We start from the raw sequence: 11168 nt of genomic DNA, 5'->3' as shown, positions 1-11168 counted from the left end.
GGGTACACCTTTTGTTGAAGTGATTTGAAAGTTATTTAGTCTACCTTTAGCAGTGAGGTAGAAATGGATGCAATTTATAATCCAGAGTATGTGTACAGTACTGAAGAAGTATCTGTCCCATCAGCAATATTTGGTAACACTTGCAGGTGCCAGGCATTATACCATGTGGGTGGAAAAATTTGACACCATTACCAATTTGAATAGTAGCTAATCAGTTAAACATCTTTCAACAAAATACATCCTGTCATTCCTGCCCTGTTAAGAGAAGCTTTTCTCAGACTTTATTTGGGATGTTTAATCTGATTCATTTGCTGTGTATCGCCGTCTTCCACTCTCCCGTTGTCTCTGTGAAGGGCTAAACTAATTCTTACGGCAGAACCAGGATTACAAACCAGCCTCAAACCGTGGTTACCAGTCCTTCTCTGAAGGAGTAGTGCAAGCCATGGGTTGCTTATACGAACACAACAGGTAACCATGAAGTCAGCAGTCACTAATACATTGTGATTTTGTTGAAGGCACAAGGGAGAGCTGGAACATAGAACTTGGTCATGTAAGCTTTGTCTGAACTATCCCTGCATGGTGCTATTATACATTCTATATGCCACATTTGCAGTAGCCTTCTCCTTGTAGTTCTGTTGCCTGCTGCTTTGTGAATGCAGTCATTGTCGAGAACTGCTAAAGGCTTCCTCTTGGAGGTTATACTTCACTAAATTCCAGTACAGGTAGGCCATACACTTGAAACAAGACCCCCTCCCCTAGTCATATTTAGAAACCACAGGCCAAGAGTCTCTATCAGCATCATCTGTTGGGAGGTTGGAAAGTGTTCTCCAGACAGAGTACAAGACAGTACATGTTCCATAGAACAGCAACTACACCAAAGGCTATTTTGCAGACTTTCATGTAGCCACCATTATACAGGGCAGTCTGACAGAAAGCCTGTCCCACACTCAAGTGTCTTCATTTCTGTTGTGATAACAACTGTCTTACAGCTGTACGAACATCCTCTACTGGTTATTACCTGAGGTGACCATTTATTTACAAGCCTACTTCATAGCAAACTGCATGCCATTTTCAACTTATTGCCTGTCTGAGGATTTTACTGAGGGATGAGCAGGAAGACATGCTTGTGTGTATGTGTCAGAAGTGCAGCAGTTAGTCCTGCAGGTTGTTTATAGTCAAAGTTTGAATTCTTGAAATATTTGTTTGCACTTTTAGCACAAAGTTATTTTTCATACAAAGGATTAGAAAGGCCTTATCCCTCCCCTCCCACTAGCACCTATTTTAGATACTTACTACGAATCTGGTCATATACAATCTTGCTGTACCACAAGAAGACTGAAGTTTTGGTGAAACCCATGGTCAGAAAAAAGCATCATGCTTATATATAATAATCTTATACAGAATTAGCCTTGTACCCCTGCACTTTACTGCTTTTTTGTAACAGTTGCAGTTATGGTTGATTTTCTGATTTTGCTGTTGCTTTGCATCTGCACTGAAGAAGCTTCTGAACTTCATACCACTTCTAACAACTAACCTTTTTTGAGCAGATATGTCAATAAATGATGAATAAAAATTGCTCTCCCATTAAAGTAGCATTGGTTAAGTTCTACCAATGCATTTTAATAGTCTTGTTTTAGCTAGTTTTACAGTTCAGCTTGTGTTATTGAGAAGTCTTCTTCCCATCATGGACACTGTTCAGTATTTCTATGGATTATGTCTTCTGTGTCTGTCAGGTACCTTTATTGCTGAAAGGAATATCAGCTTAATGGCATGTCTTAAATTGGGTATGGTACATCATCACTTTTCTTGTGTTTATCCCTTTATTAGCATTTATTGAAGTTCCCCATGTAGTAAAGCAACAATCCTTAGCTGTTTATCAGTTACCCCTCTGGCAGCTGTTAATTGTGGCCTACAGCAAAACCACACAGCTCATAAGCACAAAAACATATCCCACAATACACTTGTTGGTTCTTATAGTGCTACAGAATTGTATTCTTTAATGTATAATTTTTCATATTCTGATTAGATATTTTAAATGCATAAATTGGAACAGTTGGAAATTTCAGTAAAGAGAATTTAACTGGATTATACTCAAGTCGCAAAGGGTAGACTGTATTTTGGACTTGGAAAGTACAGAAATGCTTTGTGTTTTGAGTGATGGCACTCTGCAGTAACATATTATGGTCAAACTCAGCTATGCTGAGATGCTTGCTGTGTCCTAAAGTACTAGTATTAAGGTTGCAGTCACATGAATCAACAAAGTAAGAAAACAACAATATTGTACTTCCTTTCATGCTATTAGCAGAGGTAACTAATTTGGTTCTTCCTCAGTGCTTATAGTACTGTCCAAAGGCTAAATGACTAGCCCATAGAGAAGGCAGTGTAAAACACCTCTCATGACTAGTCAGGGGGGATGTTTTGTTTTACAGGAGTGTACAAGTCCCTCTTACTGTCTAATGATTATTGCATTTGGTCATCTGAGTAACCTCAGAAAAGCTTTTAAGATCCCCAAGAATAAAAAGTATGGCATTTTGAAAGTATTACTATGAGACATCATATTGACATGTTGAAACAATAGGATTAGCAGATATGGAATATAGAATTGTGTTAGCACACTTTTGTCCCACCAAAGAGTTCAGGATGGTATGTGTTTTCTTCCTCTCCTGTCAGGTAGGGGGGAGAATGGAACTTAAACACCAGAGCTCCCAGTCCAATATTAACCACTGTCTAAAAAGATTATTCTAGTAAACATTAAACCACATTTTGCAATCTAGGTTTTGCAGGCTTAACTTCGACTAACTAAGAAGCCATATTCGGGTAGAGAAATAAAGCTTAAACATTCTAAGAAGAATAGGACTAGCTCAGTGGTGGAACAGACAGGATTTAACCAGGATTTGAGGAGCTGACTGTTGTACAAAACTGGGATTAAAGTGGAAAAATTCTGCAAATATGTTCAAGTTAAATATACAACAACATTAATGTAATAACTGGTGTTCAAGTAAGAGAGTAAAATTGTTACCAGGATTAGTCCATCCCCGCCCCTTTTCTTATACTACCTCTAGCAGAGAAGGGTCAGGGAAGAAGAAAATGTATAGTATAACATCTGGGCATTTTTATACCAATAATGAGCCTGTTGTAAACTATATTTCTTGTTAAATGCATGTCATGAGAGTTTTGTAGAAGTGAAGAAGTCTGAGATGTCTTCCTAGATGGTTTTTAGGGACCACAGCTTAGTCTAAAACATGCTTTTTGAGATTAGATACAACCTACACTGATCCTAAGGCATCTGCCTCAGAGTAAACCCTGGTAAATTGAGTAGGACTTTCTTCCAAGTAAACTTGCATAAGATTATTGAACCTGACCCCCCCCCCAGGAGTTTTAGTAGTACCATTTCTTCTGAGATAGGTGCTTTTGAGACACAAAAGGCCTCCACTAAAAATGAAACTAAAAGTTACTTGCAAACTTCCTGTGTGCAGCTCTTAAAAGGCACAGTTCAACACATTCCTTGGTCAAGTTCTCACCAAGATTTCTATGGATCATTCTCAGCACCCTTGCAAGAGCTTTTGTAGAACAGTGTCTACATAGCTCTGTTAAAAAAAAAAAAAAGTCCTGATCCACATTTAATATATGCCTATTGGTGCTATTTCCTTACTTAGCTTCAAATTTTAATCTAGAAAAAGTATAATATATGAAATTGCCCTATGGTCCTATACCCAGATTGGGGAGGGGAGAAGAGACACATGTATGACTATAGTACTGTGTGTTCTGCTATACTATGGCACAGCATCAGCCAAGACTACTTCTCCTACCATAAGAACATCAGAGAAGTCAGTGGCCAAAAATACCAGGTGCCGTCAGGAGGTCCAGCAGTGGGTATTTGCAGCAAGACTATACCCATAGCACTTCTCTGAAAATATATTGATTGTTCTATAAGATAATGGATCTAGAAAAAGCTTAAAGCAATATTACAACATGTTAAAGTAAGTCAACATTAAGTCTAGTTTAGCCAGCAAATAGAATGCTTCCGGGTTGACGTATGTACCAGACATTAGACTCAGAACTCTTCGCTTAGCTTTCTATCAGAGGTTTTTGATTTATTGATGTTTCATTACAGAGGCATATACCCCAAGCTGTTGCCAGTACCTAAAGTGAATGTTTACTTATACTACCTTGTTGCTCATTTACCAATACCACTTCTAGAGAAGCAGAGTGAAATTTATTAAATGTTTAAAATCCTGTACATAAAGCAAATATGGTGGGAGAAGGGTAAGAGGAGACTCAACGGATGCCTTGATGGATAATGCTGCTCTTGGTGTTGCTTTCTTTCTCCTTCTTCCGTGATGGATCCAGCTCAAAGCAGCGCCAAAGTCTCAGTGTCTCATCTGCTGCAGCTGATGCTACTGTGGACCCATCTGGGCTCATAGTCAGGCTTAGTACTCTAGCAGTGTGACCTCAGAAAGGATAGAGAATTGCATATTAGATTCTCTGCAGAGCACAAAGCCAGCTAAAACTATCTGCACCTCAAGTTATCCCCTCTTCTGTCCCTCACTGTCTTTAGACACTGAACTGTATTCCTTTCATGAGGAAAGCAGCTGCCATGATTCTCAGTCTGGCCTCTGTCTTCTTCTAAATTGGATGAACCACATTGCAGAGACAATATTTTGCCTCCCGAGCTTACCTTTCAACTCTGTGACCTTGGACATGTTTGGATATTTCCATAATACAAGCTGGTTCTGAGCAAAGCCATGGCCCGATACAAGTTCTTTGTAATTTGTAGACCAAAGGATAGCACACACCTATCAAGCAAGAGACTTTATTACAGCAAACAGAACATTAAATGAGAGATACTTCTGTGTGACAACATGCATGTTTAGCAAGACACTTGAGTACCTGCTGTTAAAGAACTCTTTACATCAATTTGTCACACGAAGACCACTGGTAATCAAGGTTGGTATTGTCTGCTCTGACAAGCGGCAGTTCTCAAGGGTCTCACAGTATCACCTCGCCTTTTTAACTGAAGATAACAGGGACCTGACCTCTTGGGACCTTCTGCATGCAAACCACATACTTTCCCCCCGAACTATGGCCTCTGTCCAAGTAATGTTCTTGCCTTACCTGAGACTGTGCATCCACAGTGTTAAGACAGGTGCCTGAACATACATTCCAGATCCTGATATGCCTGTCACTGGTTCCACCTCCTGTTGCCAGCACATTGGATTGCCATGGACTCCAAGCCACAGCCTGATGAAAAGCAGCACAACAGCTTGTCAGATGCCCTGTAGTCAGAACTGGTAGCAACAAGGCACATGTCACTAGACAAATGTCCGTGTGCTTACCTTAACCGCTCCCTGATGTTGCGTGAGAGTCTGCACAGGACAAGGCCTCCCATTGTCCCCTTGGGTGTTTGGCCAAATGTTTACCAGGTTGTCATTTCCCCCACTAGCTATGTAACGGCCATCAGGTGCCCATTTAAGCCCACACACTTCTTGTGTGTGGCCAGCCAGTGTTGCCACATGGTGCTCTGCCACACGAACATCGTGGTGATGAATGTGTCCTGTCCGTGACCCACTGCAGAAAACGACATAATGTCAGTAAGCTCTATCTACAACTCAAACAGGTCAAAATTATTCCACACACCCACTGCGCATATCATGTAAAGAAGCCTCCCTCCCTCTACACCTCTTTGGAGCAAGTAGCATCCGGGAGAACCTATGCCTTGGACCTCCCTTACCTGGAAAGGATGTAATTGTTCCAGCTCAGAGAACTCACACGGGACGAGTGGCTGATCATGTTTCGTAGACGCTTCTTTTGCTGGATGTCCCACAACTAGGAAGTAGAGTTAGTACCCTAATCATCTGGTGTTCTAGAACATCACCATATAGATGGCTGATCAATTCTAAATGCAGGGAAAGGGTACCATGACCTGTCCGATTTGACCTTAACCAGAGCAAAGGCAAGAAGCCAGAACTAGGAAAGTTACAGAGAAAACCAAATTGACCATGTTTTTTCAGAGGCAAGCCCTAGATAAATTCAGGAAGCTTTATTAATTATTACAGAGGTACCTGTTGGCAGTTCTTACATAAAGATATTCATGCAAGTTCCTTCCTTGTTCGTAATATTTGTGCTAATACTGCTCCCTCCACTTCCCAGGGATGTTTACCTACACATCTACCCTGTTTCCCCGAAAATAAGACACTGTCTTATATTTATTTTTTCTCAAGAAGACACACTAGGGCTTATACCACAAATGCATAGAAATCCTGCTAAGGCTTATTATTGGGGTAGGTCTTATTTTCGGGGAAACAGGGTAGCTCAGTGTCTTCTAGGAGGATTATAGTCTTTTTCCCCACCTGGACATCTGCATTACTTGTTCCAATTGCAAGGTAATTTCCTTCTTTAATCCAGGACACGGAGGAGATGTAGTCATCTGGATGTTCCATCTGCATGAGTTGAATTATTTCTCGGGAATCGTAGTTCCACAGATACACGGTTTTATCCAGAGCCACAGCCAGAAAGTTGAGGGAGCTCCAGTCAATAAGGTTCAAATCTGAATGAAATAATCAGATAGGTTTCAAGGGTCAATTCAGTGGGCCCAGGTGGTAGATAAAAAAATCACTATCGCTGCTAATTTTCTCTTCCCACCTCATGAGAGAGCCACAGTCCAGTCAAGTAAAGCTTAATTTCTCCCTACCTTCCTCAATGGCCAACTGTATGGTGAGGCTCAACCTTTCCATAGCAAGCCACCACACAGCAAAACTTTAAAAACTGTTTCAAGCACTGCAAAGAAAACACACCTTTACATGCTCAGAACCGCATGCTAGGAAGTCCACTATAGTAAGAGTCCCTCAATGACATAGGCTACTTACAGTAGTCATTGCGGATGTCTGGGGCATCTAGAATCCGATCTGACATGGAGGCTATGTATCTACCAGTCTTTCGAGTTGAGCCTGGAGTGTTCTTCTGGCTATAAAGCACTTTGAGATTGTTCTGGTAGCCTAGTTTGGAAGAAGAGAGAGAAGAACATCATTAGGAGCAGTCAAAATTACAATTAACCAGGTCAGTGGCTCCTCTTTTTCACTACCATTGTGACCCAAGGTACACTGGCTGCATCAGTAGTCCCAACTGTACCTCTACCACCAATATGCCAAGAAACCAAAGAACAGAAAGCAGCCATGGCAATCATCTGCCACAATAACAGGCATAGACCCGCTGTTTGCAAATAAGGCTTCCTTTAACAGAGAATGCACTTAAGACAATCTGCTGGGAGCTACGCTGCTGTCCTGAAGTAGACACCTGTTAAAAACTTTGAGCAAGATAAAGAATGACTTCCCTGTCAGTTCATTTGTATCAGCCACTCATTTTGTGGTACAAGTGAGCACTGAGCTGTTGGCAAGAACCAAGATTATGTTGCTCCTACCAGAAAACAATGCAAAGCATTGAAGCATACCCTAAATTCCCTCCATGGCTGAGAGAGAATAACCTCATGAGTGACGCTACCATGACAAAATTAAAAAGACAGTAAACACTTTGCCCAGAACTGAATCATGTTCATCTGTTGGCAAGGCTTACCCATCACATTTTGATTTACAATAAGACAAAAGGATTTGATACTAGTCTTGATCAGTGTTCCCTCCAAGATGAGTTAGTGTGAGCTAGCTCACAGATTTTTGTCTTAGCTCAGGAAGGATGGCTCTAGAGCAAACTAATTTATGCAGTAGCCATATCGTTCACTCACAACTTTAATGCCAGTAGCTCACAAAGTAGAATTTTTGCTCAGAAGACTCCACAGCTTAGAGGGAGCATTGGTCTTTTTGTTTATAATTCCTAAATACAAAAAAATGCAACAACATTTCCAATGATGGTTCTTGGTATTCTGCAAGAGAACAGTCCTAAAAAGTAGACTACAAGGAGCACCACTTGAAAAAGCAGCAAGATACCTCATTTTACTAGTTTATATAAGGAACCATGCTGCAGACAGGCAGAGGCAAATCACCCAAGAAGGCATCAGTGCTAGTCTAATCTCCACTCACATTATCGCAGGCAAAGGGTGATATTTCTCACGTAAAACCTGCCCCTCCATCTGCTCTGTAAACACCTTGCACAACTCACAAGGTATACTTCTGAAGATTATGTACTAATCATTCAACCTCAGTGCTTTTGGGGAGAGACTGAGTCAGTGATAAGAGCTCTGCCCTGCATGCAGGAAGTCCTCGCTTCAGTCCTAGGCGTCTCCAACTAGCATCATTGGCAGGCACTGGGAAGGACTCCTCCGTGCCAGGGAGACGAGAGCTGCTTACCTGTCAGTAGGTAGTCTACGGGTCAATCTAGATCAGTACTAGCTCAGTATGAGGCAACTTCATATGTTGCCCCACTCCCCACCTTTGCTGTTTATGTGAGAAGTCCTAATGGAGGCTACCTTCAGGGGCATTTTGGGGCTTCCCACTCAGACGCAAGATTTTTGCCTCTTCTACATCAAAGCCGTTCAGATTCATTGCCCAGGCTTTCTGATGCTCCTTGAAAGAACAGAGGGGGGAAAAAAACATTAAGAGCACTCTTCTCCACTGAATACAGAGCAGTAGGAACAGAATGATAAAAGATTTGCTTGGAAGACTGTGCATGGCCTTGTAAACCAGCATTTCACTTTTAATATGTCAGATCACACATAGAACCCAGTGTATCACAAGCAGAATTCAAACGCATTGCCTGCAGAATATAGCCTAAAACATTTGGCTAGTGTACGGCATCACTATAGAGCTGCAGCCCTGCATATTTCGCAAGAGAGCTTGCACAGAAATCCACATGGTGTGCTTTGAAAGCTAGCACAACTACCTGCCTCTAAGCTTTCCATTTACTATTAAGGCAACCTGCTTGACAGCACTTGGGGAAAGTCTTCAAGACTTGTGTATGGCTGCCGCTAGAACAACTTGCTTTCAAGTCAAGACCACACGACCTCCTCACCTTCTTTGTAGGCGTCTCATCAGAGGAGTCCTCTTTGGTCAAAAGGAAGTTGGCCACATCCATTTGCATGGCACTCCGATTGGGAATGTACCTGTCCCCTCCAGTTTTATTTGGAGTGTTCTGTGCTTTTGAGCCAGACTTGCCTGCAGGACAGAAGTGCACAAAATGATACACAATAACCATGAGTTCTGCGGAAGCAAGAGGCGGAATTGCCTCCCAGAACACCTAGGCTGATTGCAGACCCAAGGGCAACAAAAGAAAAGGAGGGGGGAGTTTGAGGAAGTGAAGTATTTGGAAGGCTGGAGGTAGTGTAGCAAACTTCATGGGTAGAGAGAATATGTGGGCAGGGAGCAAGACCATGGAAGGCTTTAATGGCAAAGGATTTGTATTGGATCTCAAAAGCCAAAAGGAATGCAGTACAGGCATTTAAGGAGGCTCAACAACTTGACCCAGAAGGATGAGAGGGGTGAACAATTTAGGCAGTAGAGTGATGAACAGCAGCAAGGGAGAGAGTGTGTGTGTGATATGCAATAACATTAGATCAGACAGGAGGAAGCTGCAGTACTCAAGGTGAGAGCTCACCATAGCTTACCTGGTGTCTTGGAGGGAGTCTTGCTGGTGCTATGAGACCTATTAACTGGTTTCATGGGAGTAAGTGTCACATCTGGAGAGTGGCCCATGCTGCCAACAACAGCTTCCTTGGCTTTGCGCTGCCATCGTGCAGGAGGTGCATTGGGTATAGGAGCATCCATCTTCAACAGCCCATGCAAGTCATTCTCAAAGAGGAACTGTGCCATCAGGATGGAGTGCTACATGGGTAGAGCAGGGAAGGAGAGGAGGAACAAGATGAGGAACACAACAATGGGAAAAGGGGAAGACAGCAAAGTAGAGTCAGAAATTATTTCTGAATCCCCAGCAATTATCCAGGGTGGAGAAAGGAGTTGTAGGTCATTCCAAATCAGTTTTCAGGTGCACTTAGGCATAGATCTAAAAGTGGATTTAGAAACAAAACAACAAGAACAGCATTGGTGTGTGTGTGTGTGCGCGTGCGCCCAAGACAAGATCCCTTATCCTGGAACTACAGCAAAGATTAGACCTTCTTCCCAACATGTAAAAGTGCGTGTGTGAGAGTGTGTGTGTGAGAGAGGAGTGATTAATGTGCGGCCAGCAGTCAATTCACGTAATCCCTGGCGTGCCACCTCTACCATAAATAGGACCAGTACTGGATTAGTAAAGGTAAAGGTTTCCCTTGCTCGAAAGCCAGTCGAATCCCACTCTAGGGATGCGGTGCTCATCTCAGTTTCCAAGCTGAAGAGCCAGCGCTGTCCAAGACGTTTCCGTGGTCATGTGGCCGGCATGACTATGCCCCATTAAGTCATAATTAAGTTTCTAAAGATTGTTACTCGGAGACAAATTGAACGCAGTTATTTTATCTACTCTTAAGAAGAGGGTAATGTACATAAACTAGGGTCGTGCGCAGTACAAATCCCTAGGCCCTACTATCTAAAGACTGACGATCTACGATAACGCCCGCATTCTAGGGTGCGCTGCGAAGCCCCTAAAGAACGCTAGACAATCAACAGGGGAAACTCACGCACTCACCCCAACCACAAAAGGGGGACGATAACCCAATTCAGAAGAGCGTCTTACCGTTTCTGTCGCCCTGGACACAACTCTTCCGCCTACTTTCCCCATTCAGGATTTAAACTCGCCACCTTGCACCGCTATTGGTTATTTCGAAAGTAATAGTCGTTCAACGTTACAGCGACTCTCCCCTCATTGGCTCATCTATGGTAAAGAGGCGCGGCTTATTTTACGTCTGGAAATTGCGGGGAGGAGCGTGCCTGGCTACGGGTGAGTGACGGCGGCTCTTTCAGGCTGAGGGCTGTGCCTTTTATGGGGAGACGGGGCTGGACGTTCGTGGGGACGCTCGATTCGACAATTTCGTTCAAAGATTCTCGTCTAAACATGAAAAGAAAACTTCCAAACCGCTGTTAGGATGGGAGGGGAATAGCCTGGGGAACCAAGCAAGGCATAGCCGGGCAGGGCTCCTTGTCGATGTGTGCCGGAGGGCGTCCGTGAAGTCAGTCTATCCTACATTCTAGGGTAATAATTTTGCGTTTAGCGAAGATCTCTGAGATAATAAATATTAAAAGTAGGAATGCACAGTCCTTGTGGGAGGCTTCTCATTTACTGCTCCCTATTTCCTC

General features: G+C 42.8%; 1 protein-coding gene across 2 annotated transcripts; it reads right to left on the bottom strand.

Moving 5' to 3' along the window:
- Nucleotides 1–3665: 3665 nt before the first annotated feature.
- On the bottom strand, nt 3666–10666 carry CDC20 (cell division cycle 20). Of its 2 annotated transcripts, none has more exons than XM_015406568.1 (11): nt 10609–10666; nt 9551–9767; nt 8959–9101; nt 8417–8513; nt 6867–6995; nt 6351–6547; nt 5732–5826; nt 5337–5568; nt 5116–5241; nt 4679–4796; nt 3666–4451 (listed from the first exon to the last, which is right to left on the bottom strand). In XM_015406568.1, exons 1-11 carry the CDS (start codon nt 10651–10653, stop codon nt 4279–4281), a joined length of 1572 nt encoding a protein of 523 aa, XP_015262054.1. In that variant the 5' UTR covers nt 10654–10666; the 3' UTR covers nt 3666–4278. The 2 variants fall into 2 exon arrangements, with proteins under 2 accessions (XP_015262054.1, XP_015262055.1); XM_015406569.1 differs by having other exon boundaries at nt 10561–10616.
- Between the last annotated feature and the right edge of the window lie 502 nt (nt 10667–11168).

The sequence above is a fragment of the Gekko japonicus genome, unplaced genomic scaffold (assembly GCF_001447785.1).
Source record: "Gekko japonicus isolate JY-2015 unplaced genomic scaffold, Gekko_japonicus_V1.1 scaffold115, whole genome shotgun sequence".
NCBI lineage: Eukaryota > Metazoa > Chordata > Lepidosauria > Squamata > Gekkonidae > Gekko > Gekko japonicus.
Note: the sequence above shows the minus strand (reverse complement) of the source record. Positions and strands in the feature narration are given on the sequence as shown.